Below are 18,890 nucleotides of genomic sequence, written 5' to 3'. Positions count from 1 at the left end.
TGTGTGTGTGTCTTTCTCTGTCTCTGTCTCTGTCTCTGTCTGTCTCTCTTTCTCTTTCTCTATGTAAGTGTGTACGTATATTCCTTGAGGTATGTGCACACCTGGTTTTAGGCAGATGCCAAACATCATCATGTCCATGTTGCTAAATCTGAGTCAATCTTGTCCCAGAAATGAAAGCCACCTCTTCTTGTTGTTTTTCTGTTTCTGTGATGGAGCATTCTGACCAAAAACAACTTGGAGAGGAAAGTGTTTGTAACTGCTTACACTTCCAGGTAACAGCAGATCACTAATGGAAGTTAGGGCCCTGGGACAGGAACTGAAACAGAGACAATAGAGTCCTGCAGCTTACTAGCTTGCTCGTCTGTCCAGGCTCAGCCAGCTTTCCACACAGCCAGGGCCCACTTGCCTAGGGATGTAATCGCCAAAGCTATATCAATTAGCAATCGAGAAAATACCCCCAGAGACATGCACACATGCAATCTGATGGAGGATTTCCTCAAATGAGGTTCCCTTTTACTAGGTGATTCTGAATTATGTTAACTTGACAACAAAGCCAACCAGTGCTCTGTGTCCTCTTTTATCATCAGCATCCAGTGGGGATCTGTGGGGATGCTTTGTCTCTGTTAGGCTCTCATACCTACTCATTGTATTGGCTGGGTCCCTCAGAATAAAATTTCTCTCATGATAGATTGCTACACTTACAGAGAAGACGGCACAAAAGCAGTGAAGAAATGCTATGTAATATACTGACTGTATCTTTTTAAAGGGTAGATATCAATATGAAGATGTTGAAAAAATGCACATCTAAGAAATGATTCGCATTCCCTGGGAGGCTCCGAAAGACTGTGGCCCTGCTTGGCCGGCCTTTTTGCTCCAACTATGTCAGTTAATGCAGGGAGGCGTGTCTTTAAAGTCCAGTCAGTCACTTGGGTTATGGCTTTAAGAACCTGACATATTTTGCCACATACCTATTTCATCCCTTCTTAGAATGATCAAAGGACCTGTATGTTGATGGGGACATGAATCACTTTTATAAAGAACATTTTCTATATCTTCACTTTAGTTGGATAATCATATATCATCATTTAATTGAAATTTAAGTGTTGAGAAAGGAATGGAAAAATAACATCTCTAATGAAATGAGGTTCAGGAGACCTACATATTGGGGGCCTGAGGTAGTTATTTCTCTCCCTCCCCCAGTGTGTGTGAAATCCTGAAAAGGAATGGGAAGAAACAGAAGTTGTTACCCATAAGCAATGGCATACCTTCTACATTACAGATTTCTGTATTTGGTTGTGTAAAGTGCACTTCGAGAAGTGCTTTCGCTGGAATAGGTCTGTATGTTTGCTCATGACCTGCAGATGTCAGGTTTGTTGTATAGATGATGGTTCGAGATGATGTCATGGTCAACCGGCTAATGATCTAAGCGGGCAAGGTATTAGAATTAGTCAGCCAAGACTATATGTTTATCCTAAGTTAAAAAAAAAAGGATTCTGGACTAGTTACAATCCACATAGAAAAAGCATCAAGTTGGTTCATATGTTGTAACTTGCAAACATATGTTAGGCGGAAGAAAAATGTAAATGTGAGAGAACGAATTTACAGAACTGTAAGAAGGCAATTTGGAAGAATGTCAGATCAGAATCTACAAAAGTGCCAATGTAACTCCAGAGTTTGGGAACCTTTCATGAAGCCACAACCATATGTGATAAAGGAAGTACATCTAGGTTTACTGTCTTTCTGAAAAATATATTAAGTAATTAGTTTAAAAACAAGATTTTTAAGTCACTTTAAAGGACTGGGAACTTCAGTAGAAAATGAGATGATTAGTGTTCAGAAAACTGTGAATAAATGGTACAAAGGCTATCACTTCATAAATATTAGATTGACAGAAAATGTATGAAAAATAATACAGGTTTCTTTGTAAAATATAAATTAGGAGAATACGTGGTAGATAGACTGATTACTATAACAGTTGAGAGAGGAATTCACCATTATAAGGTGAGATTGTACAAATGTATGCCCGGAGACCTAAATATACAGCTTCTATGGTTTATACTTTAGAAGGTCTTATACATGAACTGTTGGGCATATGTTTAAAAATCATGAGTATCAGCGTTTACAACAGCAAATTGAGAACCAGACACAACATGAGTGTCATTAAGTCTAATAGATAAGTGAGTAGGTTTATAGCTATCAAGTGGAATGTCATAACATAGTAAAAACGGATGAAGCGCATCTACATGCAAGACAAAGACACGTAAACCACTAAGAAATGTAAATATGAACAAAATTGAAATTTCCTAAAGGTTGATTATCATATAGGCTAATTATCTTAAAGTGTTAGTTAACCCTGCTTAGCGTCATGGACATGTGGTATAATACTGTAAAGAAAGAAAGGAAACAATAAAAAAAGAATACATGGTGGTGGTTAGTCTTACAAAGGATGATTTTATTGAACTTTCCTATATGTATATGAATGTTTATGTATATCTGTCTAAAAGAGTAGATAAAATTACACAAACTCTTGCTGCCTATTTAGTCATATATTCATAAAAATAAATCATAAGTAAAGATTTTGTCCATTAATTATAACTGCGATCTTCTAAAGACTTTAAAAATTTTTTAAATCTACTCTTATCAACAAATACAAACTGCTTTAATATAGCAAAGTATTTGAAAGATATAAATGCATATTTAAGAACTGGAGAATGTTAAGCACCTTTGCTGTAGCTCCTATGGCCAAGGCCAAAGGTGTTTTTATTTGTATTTTTTTTTATCAGTGTGTGAATCTATACTCAGGCAACTTTCTTTTATAGAATTGATAACAGTAGGTGATTTTCTTAACAGTTAAAATGGGATTGGGATACAACTTGTGAGATAAGTATTAGCATTTACCGAATTCTGTCTCTTTAGCCATAGTGACCCACTATCAAATGAATACAGGTAATCGTCCATATTTATCATGCTAAAAATATAATCAATTATTCCCAAAATCAACACAGGGAGTAAATGACCTAATAAACTTATTTTTGTTTGCTCACTTTTTTCTTTACAGTTGGAGAAAGAAGAGCTGCAAGTGTGGAGGAAAGGCTGAAGATCCCTTTTAGGCTTTGAATACTGTTGGCAATTACTTCCTAATTAAGTGTTTCCTAAATAGAGTAGACATATTTTTCAGAAAATTCATCATATCTAAAAAGAAATGCAGTTTTGAACAGATCAGTATAGTTGTTATGAATCAAGTATTGGTAGGTCTTTGCATCTGGGTCAGGTCAGCAAAAGAAAGGGATACATAAAAGTATATAATGCTGAAATGGTTGAAATGCTTTTCAAGGGAGTAAGATGCCTGGATTTTATTGTGCACTGGACTTGAAGAAGCTCAATATGTGTTTTGTATTGGTGTATAAGATCCATATGCTTTAAGACTCAGGGCCCATCTCTTTAATGGAGTTGGTCACATGCTATAGCAGCATGTGGAGGTTGAGGTAAGAACAATTTTGGATAGTTGCTTCCTGTCTTCCATCTCATTGAGGCAGGGTCTCTTTTTTCTACCACTGCACAATGAACTCTGGGTTAGCTGACCTGTGAGCTTCTGGCCCATTTTCCTGTCACATTCATATCTCTTACCACAAAAATCCTTGGCCACACCCACATTTTATATGAATTCCATAGGTTGAACTCAGGTCTTCAGGCTTGCATGGCCAGCACTCTTACCCACAAAGCCACCTCCTTGGCCTTCAGTTTCTTTGTATAAGGAGATATATATTATATCAGATATATAGGTACATATATATGATAGATAATTGTTTATGGCTAAACTTATGGGACAAAGGCATATATAAAAATTTTCAGTAACTTCCTATGCAAAATAAAAGGAAGAAATTAGGAAAGACTGAAAATACTCCTTGGGCCTGATCCTGGCTACACAAATGCAACTGTTCAGTGATGTCCACACAATAGAAGGCTAATGACAAAGCCAGCATTTTTATAGTCCTGGATGAAGGGCGTAATACTGAGATCTTATGCCATCACTTTTAAGAATTAGGCTATTAAGATATCTAAAGAAATGTAGACAGGGTCATAACTTTGAGATTGTAAAGGGCATTTGTCTCAGAATGGCTGCAAATATCACAGAAGTTTGAGCTTGACCTTAGGATGGTAAAGATCAACGGAACATCAGAGGATCAATGTAGCCACAGATAGCATGTCTTTGGAGCTGTACTTCTGAAACAAAGTCAGAAAATAATGCAGGTGCTCAATCTGTTTGTGTTGAATGGTGAAATTATAATTACCTGCTTTTTTATACTGATTGTTATAAACAAAAGTTTTGCTTAAAAGGGGTTAATTTTATAAAATAAATTGTAACTCAAATATTAACCTTGGTGCTACACATTTCCTCTTCATAGAAAGAAATTCACTTGTATATGTATATGATTACATGTATATATGCATCCAGTATTTTACCTGTACATAACATACACACATGAACACACACACACACACACACACACACACACAGACACACACAGAGAGAGACACTCATTATATATACATTCAAATTTCATACTCTCCAGATACCATATGTGTTTACATTATATATGTGTGTATGTGTGTGTGTGTATACCTTTTTTATAAGCCAGAGACTGTTTATAATTCTAGAGAAGAATCTGAAAAAGATAATTCTTCTGATATGCAATGTATTTTCTTTTTAATTACCTTATGTAAAATGAAGTCCAAGCCATAACCAGTAACTATGACAAGGTTTGCTGGTAATTTGAGAAAGACTAATTCTCTGAAAATCTTCTTTGCAAGGGTATATCTGGGTATTTTCAAGTATATTTCACAAGATAGATTTTAAGACTTAAAAAAGAGAAAGAAAGCAATTTGGAGGTTTACCTCTTGGCTAAAAGGAGCTGTTGCTTTAGTTCAATAAACTCTGCTTGCTTCCCCTTAAACAATGACATTGAAAAGGAAGGGATTGTTTCATTCACCTTGTGTCTGCTAGAGAGAACTAAGGATGATGATCCCAAAGGCAGGGCAATTTGTTGAGTCTCATCCCTCGAGTAGGACAGAGCCTAGATGCAAGCACAGCTGATAACTCAAGGCTGTTCATCCTTCATGAGTTATGCAGGTCCTAAACAACACAAACCATGAATTCTCCAAGTGGTGCTCAAGAAAGCCTTCTCGGCCAAAGCAAAATCGCTACAGTGTGATTCCTGGTCAAGGCTTTGCCAACATGGGTAATAACAGGAGAAAACTAAGCAGAGCCCAGGTACCAATGGCAAATTCACAGGTGGAATTTGGCTGCATCTTTGGGAATCTACTATGTGATAGCACAGGTTTGTAGACAGTGTCTGGATGTATGAATAACTAAAACAGGCTATTTACTTGTCCTTCAGAGAGGACTGAGTAAGGCTTGTTTTTTTTTTCCCTCCAGATTTCTTAAGATGTATTTAGGTGTGTCTCACATATGCAATGTATGTGTTATTATCAACCTATGGGATGTACCTATTACTTCACATAGTTCCCATATTTGGTGGGGGAGGGGCTGGAGAATATTTAAACTCTAATACCTTTTCAAGTATCAACTGTGTATGATTAATGAATGTCTTCAGGTTCGTAATTCAATGCCTAGAATCCATCCACATTGTGAAAATGAAGCTACACAGTTCAATCAACATCTTCCCTTCCCCCCCTTTTCCCCACTCCCTAGCTGCTGAGAGTCACTATGCTATTCTCCACATAGGAGTTCGACTTTTTTGAGAGTTCACATATGAGTGAGATCTTGCAAAATATGCAGTTTTTGTTTTTAAGTCTGATTTTTTTCAGTTAGCATAATTTCTACCAGCTTCATCCCTGTTGTCAGAAATGATAACAGATTTGCTGTTTTTTAAGGCTGACAGGTTTTCCATCATCTATAGAAATCATGGTTTCTATCTACTTATGGATATTTTATCATCCCCATATTTTCTACTATGGATAATATTACAGTGAATATAGTAGTTATCCCTTCAGCATAGAGATTTAAATTCCTATGGATAGATATTCAAAAGCAATTTTCTGGATTGTATGAGAGTCTTCTCTTTTCAGGAAAACATCCATACTATTTTCCACAATGGTTTACGACTTTACATATCTATATGCCAATGCTAAGACGTTTTATTTTCTTCTTCTGATAAAATGACCTTTTGCTATTATATTCTTACTTCCTTTACTTCTTTAGAGCATATTCTCTCTCCTTTTTGGTTATTATTTGTATGGGGTGTCTTTTTCCAGTCTTTCATTCTCGGTGTAGGTTTGACCCTGAATGTAAGGTAAATCTTTTGTAGACAGCATACAACTGGATTTTGGTTTATTATTCTTTCATCTGTTACATATTTCTTTGACTGAAGAATACTGTCTACCACTTAAAATGGTTACTCATAGGAAGGATCAGTGGCTTATTTTTCTTCATGATACACTAGAGGTTCTACGGTCATTCTTTACTCTTCGCCGTTTTTTTCTTTGTTATTTGCCATTTGTATAGCAGGGCTCTGTTCGTTTTTGTTCATCATTTCTGTGCCCACTGTAGACTTTTGCCTTATGGTTACCATGAGGCATATATAAAGCATGTTGAAGTCACAGAAGTCTATTTTAAACTAATAAATTCAGTTGCAGACAAATACTGTCCGCTTAAGTTTCCATTTTCCCAAATTATATGCAATTTAATGTCAGGATTTTAAGTCTTTATACATTGTATATCACTGATAAGTTGTTAAATTATTATAGTTGCATCTATTTTATATGTTTAAATTTTTTGTTTTTTGAAATTAAAATATAATTACATCATTTTAACCTTTCCCTTTCTATCCTCCATGTCTCTCTCTCTCTCTCTCTCTCTCTCTCTCTCTCTCTCTCTCTCTCTCTCGCGCGCGCGCGCGCGCGCGCGCGCACACAGACACACACACACACACACTAATGTGCCAGCATTACTGAAACCTGTCTGAGATTGAGTACATGCTGCCATTTACAGGACTTCTAGCCTTTCATATGTGTTCTTGTTCTTAGCATCTCATCAACTCTAAGAATTCCCTTTTCCTTTATCAAGCAGTTATAGTCCTCATGTATTTCCTTGCTCTAGTTTCTTGGGACAATTCACTTCTGGTTCTTCTGGGAAGCTGTCTGGCTTGAGTGTAGTGTCCTGGGTAGCTCTTTCTTTCTGTACGCAGGGAGACTAGATCATGATGCTTCTGCCTTGCAGAGTTCCCACTCTGCCAATAGTCAGATGAACAATACCCCTCATGTAATGCACAGCTTTTCTCTTGGTGCTTTCAACTTTGTGTCTTTGCACTTTTACAATGTTTTCATGTGCTTTACTGGTGGTTTCTTTGTGTTTAATATATGTGGTGTTTAGGCTTTGCAAATGTCAATGTACACTCTTCAGATCTGAGTGTTTTTTTTAAACTATCATTCCTTTTCATCAGGTGTCATTTCTTCCCTTCTCTGCTCCTTCCAGGCTCCTATATATGCATGTCTGTTTACTTGATGATGCCTATTACCCCTTAATACTTCCTTCATTTTTTCTTTTTGTTTCCTGATGCAGCAAAGATAAATGACCTGTCTTAAAGTTGGCTGACTCTAGCTTCTTGATTGAGTCTACTCTTGAAGCTCACAGTTTAATTTTCTGTTCAGAGAAGTAGTGAGCTTTAATTCTGGAGTTTATGTTTGATTCCTTTAAAAGAATTCTATGTCTACATTAAATTTATCATTTTTTGTCTATTCTTTTACTGATATAAGTGAGTCATGTGTCTGTTCTGTTGTATCTCAGTGACATGGTGAGTGTTTTTATGTCTTTGTCAGACATTTTGTTGATCTTCAGTTCTTCTGGATCTGCTGTGGGAGTTTTCCATGATTGCTCTGACCTTGTCTGGCATACTTGATTATCTTTTATCTTTTTGCCTTTACTTATTGTCAGTGCATTTGAAGATATTGGTAACTTTTTTTCAGTCTTGACAGAATTTAAAAAAACCCCCACAAAACAAGGAATTTCCTTAATTCATTAAAATCATAATTCTAGAAGGATAGCAAATGAGATGAAATCAGAGCAGACTTACTACAGATAACCTGTTATGAGCAACTGGCAATGTGGGCACACCACAATGTCTGAGTCTTCTTGGCTGGTGTGGTGCTTGAAAACTTGGTCAGAATACTAAAGCTTGCTCTATATGGGGACATTATACTGGAATCTGTCATCACAGGCATGGGTCCCAGTGTATAAACTGATGGATCTGTGACTTGTGAGTTTGTTCTGGTTCCAATGTCCACTGTATGGAACCTGGCAACTAGGTTCTCTGGAGTTGATATAAAGTACGTTTACACTGGGAAAAACATCTTGGAGCCTCCTGGGCCCATGGCAGCCAAACTGGTGCATGGGCAAGAACCCTCAGAATTACATGGATTAAAAGCATCAGCACTTAGGACGCAGCCTAGAATCTGCTTTTGCAGGTTCTGCTTGGTGATGGTTCACAAGGTAAGACTAATAGTGGAGTCTGTATCAAAGCTGAATGCTCATCACACAGTCAGCCTGAGAGTAGTTTTATGCTAAAGCTGAATGATCATCTGGCTTTGAGCCTGATGGTTGTGTTTCTGTCAAAGCTGAGTGCTCACTTCGCTCTCTTTCTCCAGTGTTTAGTGTACTTCTTTCCATCCAGGATTGTGTGGGTCTACAGAAGGTGAGGACAGATGGCATGAATCAATCCTTCCTATTGTTTTTCTGGGTTTTGTTTGTTTGTTTCTTCTTTTTTATTTCCACTTTTTGTGGAAATAATCTCTCACCCGTATTTGATAGCTCTTATGAAGGCATTTCCCCATCATGGTTGCTTGCTCACTTTGTCAGAATGGGTGAGTACTGCAAGCTCCTATTCTGTTTTGTTGCTCAACTCATGTTCATGTGTGACTAAGGCTTTTGGCCTTTGTATTGTTACCTGGATATACCTGAAGAAAAGAGATAAACTTGAGTAAAAAACAACAGTTCAGTCCCTCTACCAAGAGCCACATGCTTTATATACTGTACAGCTTTGGGGCACTTCGTTCACATAGTGTGCTGTGTGAATGAACCTATACGAAGAAGCCCTACATAACCAGAGGCATTCGAGAAGGTGGGGGAGAGCCAGCTGCTGATAGTTACTGTGGAAAATTAGCATGCATTAATGCCTAGAAAGCTACGTTGAAACGTGTCATAAACAGGATGCAGAAAGAAACCCTATAGTCACTAGTTTTGTTATTAATTCAAAATGCAAACAGATGGTGGTGCTTGGGTTTTTCTCTATCTTCTTCTCTTTATCCATTTCAGCTCCCAATCATTCTTCTGATGTGAGGATGATCTACTCTACATTTTCAGCATAATTCTGATAACGGCAAGGCCATGAACATAGTTTATGGAACACAACTAAGTTGTCAGCTGTGTTCTTCTCCTGCCCAGGAGATGGACTTTTAGAAGTTTATAATATCCAATGGTGCCTTAAGCTAGTCTAATAAAAGACTCTATGAGTTGTGTTTTAATAGATATATACTTTTAGTAGATATGTTTTTAAATTAATGAAATATGTTGGATATATTTTGCTCTTACAACTGTTGGAATGTAAAAGTAAAATATTTGGTGACTGACAATATTATAGGTTGTTGGAGAGAAACCCATGGATGTATTTTAATATATAATATATCCTTACTATGCTTTGATTTGATAGCTGATTGGAGCTATAAAGGGAAAATACTGGATGATGGACATTATTATAGGTTCTTTCTGAGGATCCTATGGTTACTAATCTCATTTGAATTTCAGATTAAGTTTATTAACTGTCTAGGTTGTATGCACAAAACTATATTCTTCTCATGCACCACAGTGTCTGTGTACTGGAAGCCTTTTATATGAAACTCATCATTGTACACTTGTCCTCAGAAAACAGCCACATTTCCAAATAATTAATCACAACTTCTAAGTTCCAAATTAGCAACTGTTAATTTTGGTTTTATTTGAAGGTTTGGGTGAATTACAAATAAGCATTTGTCTTAAAGGCAATAGTTTATAGCACATGGAAATGTGTTGAGTTATATAATGAAGAAGGAAGAGTGTAAGTGCAATTTGCTTGGTCTTCGTTGTTTTATTTCAAGCAACTCATCAACCATGAGTACTGCCTGACTGACAAAGCAACTGCAAAGATCTACATAATCATCTTAGATTCTCCTGACCAGAGCTAGAACGCTCCAGGCATGAATTTAGTGAGAAATCTGAATGAGAAATTCCTTCTCCTAACTCTGATTCATAAAGTTCAGATCTCTTTGATTAATGGGTAGAGATCACAGATACACAGGCTTTAATAAAGATGACATGGGGTATATAGATGCCATTGTCATTTGTGCTACAAAGGCAGTCTTGAACTACAAATGTTTGGTGCCTTGAAGGCATATGGATTGACTCCAACCATGCCTAAGGGGTCAACGAGAACAGTAGATAGATGATAAAGTAGAATATTTTATGTAGCCTTTGCACATCAAAGGATTATAGAATGTTTCATATCCTCACACCTCCTTTATCACTGTGACACTTTTAATTAAAGGCAACACCACTTGTAGCCAACAGGAAGCTGATAGTTTTACAAGGTACTTGTTCCATCAGTATGGAAAGAAGGATTACATGAACTGTGTACATTGAAGTACTATATTACCTATGGCCTTGTGGTTAAACTTGATGTTCTAGCATATCTCAAAAAGGATTGATACCTGTAAACATATCTTGTACATTTAGATCTGAGCCACATATAAACATATAAACATCTCAGTTTACAACCAACTAATGTATATTAAAGAAAATTTAAGTAATTGGTTGTCTTTTGGCATTTCTCTCTTTCTCCATCTGCCCCTCCCCTCCCCTTCCTCCATTCTTTCCTTACCTTTCCCCACTCTTTCTCCTCCTTTCTCCCTCTCCTCTCACCCTCTCTTTCTTCTTCCATAATCTCTTTGTCATTGTGTCTGTCTGTCCATCTCTCTCACTGTCTCTATCTCTGTTCTTGTCTCTGTCTCTGTTGTCTCTGTTTCTCTCTGGCTCTGTGTCCCCCCCCCCTCTGTCTCTCTCTCTGTCTCTCTCTCTCTCTCTCTGGCATGTTTGTGTGTGTGTGTGTGTGTGTGTGTGTGTGTGTGTGTGTGTGTGTGTCTAGGAGGGATGCTCATGCCTACTCTACAGGCAATTGAGCCAAGGCTTCCCATGTTGGGTAGATTCTCTTCCACTGAACTGATTCCCTGTCTCCAATTTATTACAAGCAGCAGTCTTATTCAGAAATTTTTCTTGTAAACTAACACCATCCCTTTCCCATGTAACAAATGTCAAGGAAGCAAAGCATGGGAAGGTTAAGTCATTTAGTCATACCAAAAAGAAATAGTTAGAGTCTGCCATGAAACAGAGTCTGTAATTGGTGGCAGTGCCTCCTGTCACCAAACTTAGTATCATTTGATGAATTGCTATAGAAGAATAAAATTTGCTTATGAAATTATCCACTGAAAAGGCAAAGTATCTGGAGACACAATTAAAAAGGCCAGTGTTGAAGTGACTCTTCTCTGTTCTAAGGCACAGGTACTTGACTTTATAGAGAGAAAATATCTCTTCTCCTCTAACTGTGTTTAGGCATAAAATCCACTGCATGGTAGTGTGTAGTCTGCCAATTCCCAATTAATGACATTTTAAAATTGCCTATGAGAACTGTCAATGTTCATACACAGTGGTTTTCTTAAAAAATGACCTCAGGAGAAGTAAATAGAAATGCCATTTAATTCTTTGGCCTTAGCAGGACTTGCTGTTGTTTAGATTTACATTGTTTCTAAGCAGTACTAGAGCCCATGTAATTTTCAGTAATATGACCAATTATGGCCATGTGAGTTTTAGGATTAAACCAAGCCTTATTAAATATTGTACTCTCTCAGAAGTTTGGCTTCTACTTTGACTCCCTGCTGGGTGGAGTATTTCAGAGAACAACTGTGGTAGGTTCCTGTGCTATTCCCTCTCTTCGACTGCTTCCAGTGTCTATTCTATTTGCCCTTCTGAATGAGAATTAAGCATCTTCCATAGGGTCCTCCTTGTTACTTAGCTTCTTTAAGTCTATGTGTTATAATGTTGTTATTCTATATTATATGGCTAATATCCACTTTAAGTGGGCATATGCTCTATGTGTCCTTCTGGGTCTGGATTACTTCACTCAGAATGACTTTTTCCAGATCCAACTATTTTTCTGAAATTTTATAATGTCCTTGTTTTTGAGAGCTGAATAGTATTCCATTCTGTAGCTTTGCCACAGCTTCTTCATCCATTCTTCAGTTGAGGGACACCTAGATTGTTTCCAGTTTCTGTCTATTACAAATAACACTGCTGTGACCATAGCTGAACAAATGTCCTTGTTGCATGGTGGAACGTCTTTTAGGTATATGCCCAGGAGTGGTATAGCTGGGTCGTGAGGTAGAGCTGTTTCCAATTCTCTAAAAAAGCACCAGATTGATTTCCAAAGTGATTATACCAGTTTGCACTCCCACTAGCAATGGAAGAGTGTTCTCCTTTCTTCACGTCTCACCAGCATGTGCTATCTCTAGAATTTTTTAATTTAGCCATTCTGATGGGTGTAAGATGTCAGAGTTGTTCTGTTTTGCATTTCCCTGGTAGCTAATGACACTGAGCATTTCTTTGAGAGATTCTCTTCCATTTGATATTCCCCTGTTGATAATTCTCTGTTTATCTCTGTACCTCCATTTTAAACTTGGATTATTTAGCTTATTAGTGTTTAGTTTTTCGAGTTCTTTATATTTCTGGATATTAGTTCTCTGTCAAAGGTAGAGTTGGTGAAGATCTTTTTCCAGTCTTTAGGCTGTCATTTTGTTCTGTTGACAGTGCTCTTTGCTTTACATAAGCTTTTCAGTTTCATGAGGCCCTATTTATTAATGGTTGATCTTAGAGCCTGGGGTATTGGGGTTCTTTTCAGGAAGTCATCTCCTGTGACAATGAGTTCAAGTTTCTTCCCCACTGTCTCTTCTAATAGATTTAGTGTTTCTAATTTTATGTTAAGGTTCTTGACCCGCTTGGACTTTAGTTTTATGCAGGGTGATAAATTTGGATCTATTTGCAATTTCTACATATAGACATTCATTTAGACCTGTAGCATTTGTTGAAGATGCTATCTTTTTTCAATTGTATGGTTTTGGCTTCTTTGTCAAAAAAAAATCAAGTAACCACAGTATGAGGGTTTATTTCTGAGACTTCAACTAAATTCCCTTGATCCACCAGTCTGTTTCTTTACCAGTACCATGCCGTTTTTTATTAGTGTTGCTCTATAGTCCAGCTTGAAATCAAGGGTGGATATTCCCCCAAAAATATTTTATTGTACAGTATTTTTTTAAGCTATTCTAAGTTTTTTGTTGGTACTTTGATAGGAATAACATTGAATAGCAATGAATAGATTGATTTTGGTAAGATGGCCATTTTTACTATGTTTATCCTACCGATTCATGAGCATGGCAGATCTTTGCATCTTCTGATATTTTCTTCAATTTCTTCAGAGACTTGATGTTTTTTATACAAGTCTTTCACTTGCTTTGTTAGCATTACACCGGGATATCTTCTGGTTTGTGTGCCTATTGGGAAGGGTATTTTTCCCTGATTTCTTTCTAAGCTCATTTTTCTTTTGTATTCAGGATGGCTACTGATTTTTTAAAGTTAATTTTGTATACAGCCATTTGCTGAAGGTAGTTAATAGCTGTAAGAGCTCCCTGGTAGAATTTTGTGGGTCACTTATATATACTCTTATATCCTGCACAAATAGTTATTCTTTGACTTCTTCCTTTCCAATTTGTATCCCCATGATCTCTGTTAGTCGTATTATTGCTCTAGATAGAACTTCAAGTACTACATTGAAGAGATAAGAAAAGAATGGCCAGCCTTATCTTGTCCCTGATTTCAGTGGGATTGTTTAAGTTTCTCCCCACTTAGTTTGATGTTGGCTATAGGCTTACTGTATATGGCCTTTACTATGTTTAGGTATGTGCCTTGTACCCCTGATGTCTCCAAGACTTTTATCATGAAGGGATATTGGATTTTGTCGAATGTTTTTCAGGTTATTTGTATCATATCATGGATTACAATGATGGATTTTCATATAGTGAAACACCCTTGCATGCCTGGGATGTAGCTTACTTGGTCATGGTGGATGATATTTTTGAAGTATTCTTGGATTCAGTTTGCGAGAATTTCATTGAGTATTTTTGCATCAATGTTCAGAATGGAAATTGGTCTGAAATGTATCTTCTACACCTGAGATTCTTTCCTCCATTTCTTGAGTTCTGTTGGTGATGCTTACCTCTGTAGTTCCTGTTTTCTTCCCTACGTTCTCCCTCTCCAGGATTTCCTCAGTTTGTGGTTTCTTAATTGTTCCCATTTATGTCTTAAGATCTTGAACCATTTAATTGTTTTTCTTCACCTGAATTTTCCTGTATTTCATTGAGTGATTCATTCATTTCCTCTTTTAAAGCTTCAATCTGTTGGACTCTATCTTCCTGCATTTCTTTAAGGGCTTCCTCCTTAAAGGCCATAACCATCTTCCTTGGTATAGCTTTAATGTCATTTTCCTGTGTTTCAGCTGTGTTATGGTATCCAGGACTACTTGCTGGTAGATAACTGGGTTCTGGAGATTCCATGCTACTCCTGTTTTTGTTCATTCTGTTTTTACGCTGGCCTTTAGCCATCTGGTTGTCTATAGTGTTAGCTGGTAGCTCCTGGTTCCCTCTGGAGTTCTCAGAGTTGTGGGAAGAGGATGGGGAGGGAGTTTGATGTTCCGGCAGAAGCCCTCCTCACATTGGTGAGTGTGGTTTCTGATTTGGGGGTGGTTCTTGAGGAATTTCCTGTGGTTCTTCTCATTTGTATGATCCTCAGGACTGACTGGGATCCTCAGGAGTCTGGGGGCTCTCCTCTCACTGGGGGGAAATCTACAAGTTTGCCTCACCATAACTGGCTCTCTTGCTCTGAGATTAATGAGGTCCTGTGTTTGCTGGATGTAGCCCTGTACAGGAAGCAGGGCCCATTCTATGCTTGTTGCATCTGACCTCTGATTAGATATTGGTTCTCAAGGAGTTTCCTGTGGCTTCCTTCAATATATAATTCTCAAGACCAACTGAGCTCCTAGGGAACCTGGAGTGGTGGGCTCCACTCATTGGGGGAAATCCCAGAGTTGGCCATCTCAGAACTGGCTATCTTGCTCCAAGATTAATGAGCTCCCACTGCCCAGAGAACAATTCTCTCTCTCTCTCTCTCTCTCTCTCTCTCTCTCTCTCTCTCTCTCTCTCTCTCTCTCTCTCTCTCTCTGTGTGTGTGTGTGTGTGTACATGTGTACTATAATTCTCAGTTCATGTCACTTGTAGAGGCCAACTCTCTGGAGTCATTTTTCATTCTACTTTTTGCTCCCAGGGATGGAACTTAGTTCATCAGGCTTGAAAATAAGTACCTTTACATATTGAGTCATCTTTTGTGCCCTAACGATTAATTTTAGCATTACAATAATCACAGAAGTGGTGATTGCAATTCTACTACTCAGAGTAAACAAATTCTTCTGTGTATTTACTTAATTCTTTGGGAATTATTTGAAACTTCATTGAAATATGGGAGCTTGTAATTCTGGGAATTATTCTGGTCAAAGAAAGTAGAGCTATAAAAAGAGAATAAGTTCTTGCTAAATCTCTGTGGAACTTTGTAGATACACACACACATACATGCAACCTGTCTGTTTTAAATAGAAATAGTTACACATAAAGAATCTAAAGCAGTAGATATGTAATATTATGAAGGACAAATAGCAGGTCCTAGAGACAGATATGGACTGGACAGCCCATACAATACCACAGTCAAATAGAAACAAATCCTGGAGCCCTGTCCTAACAGAATAATCACCAAAAATAATGAGGGACATAATCAGCACATAGATAGAAGAGACAGTGAATGTAGTACAAATAATAACAGTTGACAGTAATGAATAAAACAATGCCTTTGTGTTTATTACTCTAAATACATTCATGAATCAAAATGTTGCTGTGTACCTCATAAACTCATAAATATATTTCCAATGCTATCTGTAGTAAAAAAAAAAAACATGACAGAATTGTGAATGAAGTGTCTAAAATGTTGTAATTTCTGGCTGTGTTTCTAGCAATTGCTTCTGCTTTTTGCACAGAGTGGGTCTGGAAAATGGCTTCTGTACTGATTTAGGGTTTTCTTTCTATGCTCTGCTCTCAGTTAAGCAGTTCCATCTATCACCACACCAAGAATATGGAGTCAGGAAAAAAACTGCCCAGAATGCATGCTGTCTGAAAGGACTCCTTCATGCTCTAATTATAACATTTACTTTTAAGGTTTCAACTGTAGAATTTTTTGTGTCTATTTTCAAGACTAAATTATAAATGATTAATGGTGAAGGCAAGAAAAAAATTAATTAAAGGGTCTTAAAAATGGCTCCTCTTTGTGTTTATAATTATGAGAAAGTGCTTATGAGGGAATGCTTGAAAATCTAGGGGGAAAGACCATAAAAGAAAAGATCATATCAGCACAATTTCTTCTAATAGGAAGTAATCATTTATGACATTTAATAATAAAATCTTATTAAATAAAATAATAACTACAGATTTAATTTTGCAATGACTTACATAGAAATCACAATTCACGACTCAAAACCATGAATACCACAATATGCCAATGAAATCTTTATTCAGACCATAAGTAAGATAAAATGTTTGACATCTTTTGAGGCTTAAATATTACTGTTTTTTCAAACTATCTTGTGTCTTTATTCTTGTAAAATAGGATCTATAGCAGTCTCAGGTCTCCAGTGATGTCATAATTGCCTAAGCATTACAATTGCATCCCCACTAATCTCTTGCTATTTTATTTTATAATATTGTGTGTGCAGGTTTATTTTCATGTTTATTCTTGATTGTGTCCTTTTATATTAATATTGAAATGAGCAAGTATTTCCTGAACTGACTCTTCTCTTAGGCAGATAAAAAAAAAATGTTGGAGATCAAAAGCCAATGTAAGATTAACAATTTGTCATGGATTTTTCAGAAAGTAAATAAACTTGCTGTGAATAATTGATAACATGTTAAGGATGTAAAGCAAGAAGTCAGTTCAAAGCTCAAGCCTCTTACTGTGAATGCCTCTCACCACGCACCTGCTGAAATAGGGTGGTGCTGAGAACTCACAGAGAAGGGGCATTTGTAGGTTGTCAATCTTACACAGTCTTATCTACAAATATGTAGACTGTGTCTTCTTGATATGACCCTGGAGTTATAAAGATTTTGATAAGCTGAGAAATTTGAATGCTATATTATGGTGTTGTTTAGCTCCCTTTCAACTTGTTCTAAGAAAATAAAAAAGCAAGAAAACAGAATAGAAATATTCAGTGCCACTTAGAATCTCTGGTCTCTTAATGCAGAGATTGCATTTTAAGAAAACTTAAGACTGAGGATGTAGCTCAGTGGTAGAGTGCTTGCTTAGCTTGTGTGTGAGCCCCCAGGTCTGATCTCCATTACTGAACAAAACCACACAATAATGTAAAGAAAAGAACTTTCAGCAGAACTCTGGGTGAGGTGCCGAGTGTTGTATGGAAGATTTGGGGCATGGAAGACACTGGGAGTCAGTGGAAGGGGTGGTGTTGGCTGAAGCTCCACAAGGAGACTATCAAGGCGAGTGGATCTGGAACCAGTTTGGCCTGCACAAACTGATGCACAAACCAAGGACATTGCAAGCAGAGAACTTATACCCCCTGTTCAGATGTAGCTGATGAGCAGCTCATTCTCCGTGTGGGGAAGAAGAGGGAAGTGATGGACAGCCTTTGCAGAAACTCTGGTGCCTGTGATTGATCACTGCCCCTTGGCTGAGAGGCCCTATGAGGACAGAGGAAGGAGTTACAGTCTATCCAGATGAGAGCTAATAGGCTGTGCTCAGAAAGGGGGAGGAGGATCTCACCTGTCAGAGGTATAGGGGAGGGAATAGAGCAGAAAGCACAGGAGACAGAAAAATAAGAGCAAGGGCATTAAAATCGGGATATAATGTGAATAAATAATAAAATAAAATTTAAAAGAAAAAATAAATTCACCTATAAAAGAGCTTGCATATTACGCTAGTGTTAAAATTACAGGAGATTAAAATAGAAAAGTTGAAGAACTTATGTTCTTTAATAGTGTATTGTACCTTTTTAGTCTGACAATCTTTTTGAGTAATAGTCACTTTGTGCACAATTAAACCACTTTATCCAGAAAAAAAATATTGTTAATCAGACATTAAGACACTAAGCGTGTCCCTTGTCTTAATGTACCTACAAAATATCACTGTAACTTAATTGTCTCTGTTTTGGTTATAATTTTATCTGGCAACTTTTCTTAGTAAATTTTCTGTTTTTCTCATTATAGGTTTCATATACACTGGAGAAGTTGTTCATCGAATGCTAACAGCCACACAGTATATAGCACCTTTGATGGCAAATTTTGATCCCAGTGTATCCAGAAATTCAACTGTCAGATACTTTGACAATGGTATGTATTGATTGCCCTATTTGTGTTGAATGAGTTCTGAGACAACAAAAACAAGCATCAGATTCTTATCAACATTTTGGGGCATATTTCAGTATACCTGGTTTGTAAATATACCACATTTTCTTGATACTGCCTTTCAGTGATACTTGCTAAATTGTTTACAGTAATGTAAAGTAACTACATATTCAGACAGCTATTTATTCACTTACTCACACACTCACTAACTCACTTACACACTCACTTACTCACTCACTCATCTGTTCATTCAGAAAATGATTATTTGCATCACAGAATTCATGAGT

General features: G+C 37.1%; 1 protein-coding gene across 4 annotated transcripts in view; it reads left to right on the top strand.

Annotated features, from left to right (window-relative positions):
• The window catches only part of Plxdc2 (plexin domain containing 2), a 413,705-nt gene that overhangs the window by 279,730 nt on the left and 115,085 nt on the right, over positions 1-18,890 (top strand). For all 4 annotated transcript variants that reach the window (XM_051151285.1, XM_051151284.1, XM_051151283.1 and 1 more), the window contains one exon: positions 18,466-18,588. In XM_051151285.1, the coding sequence (XP_051007242.1) occupies positions 18,466-18,588 (123 nt within the window). The remainder of the gene's footprint in view (positions 1-18,465; positions 18,589-18,890) is intronic.

This window comes from Acomys russatus, chromosome 9 (assembly GCF_903995435.1).
Source record: "Acomys russatus chromosome 9, mAcoRus1.1, whole genome shotgun sequence".
Lineage (NCBI taxonomy): Eukaryota > Metazoa > Chordata > Mammalia > Rodentia > Muridae > Acomys > Acomys russatus.
This window is presented reverse-complemented; position numbering and strand designations above follow the sequence as displayed.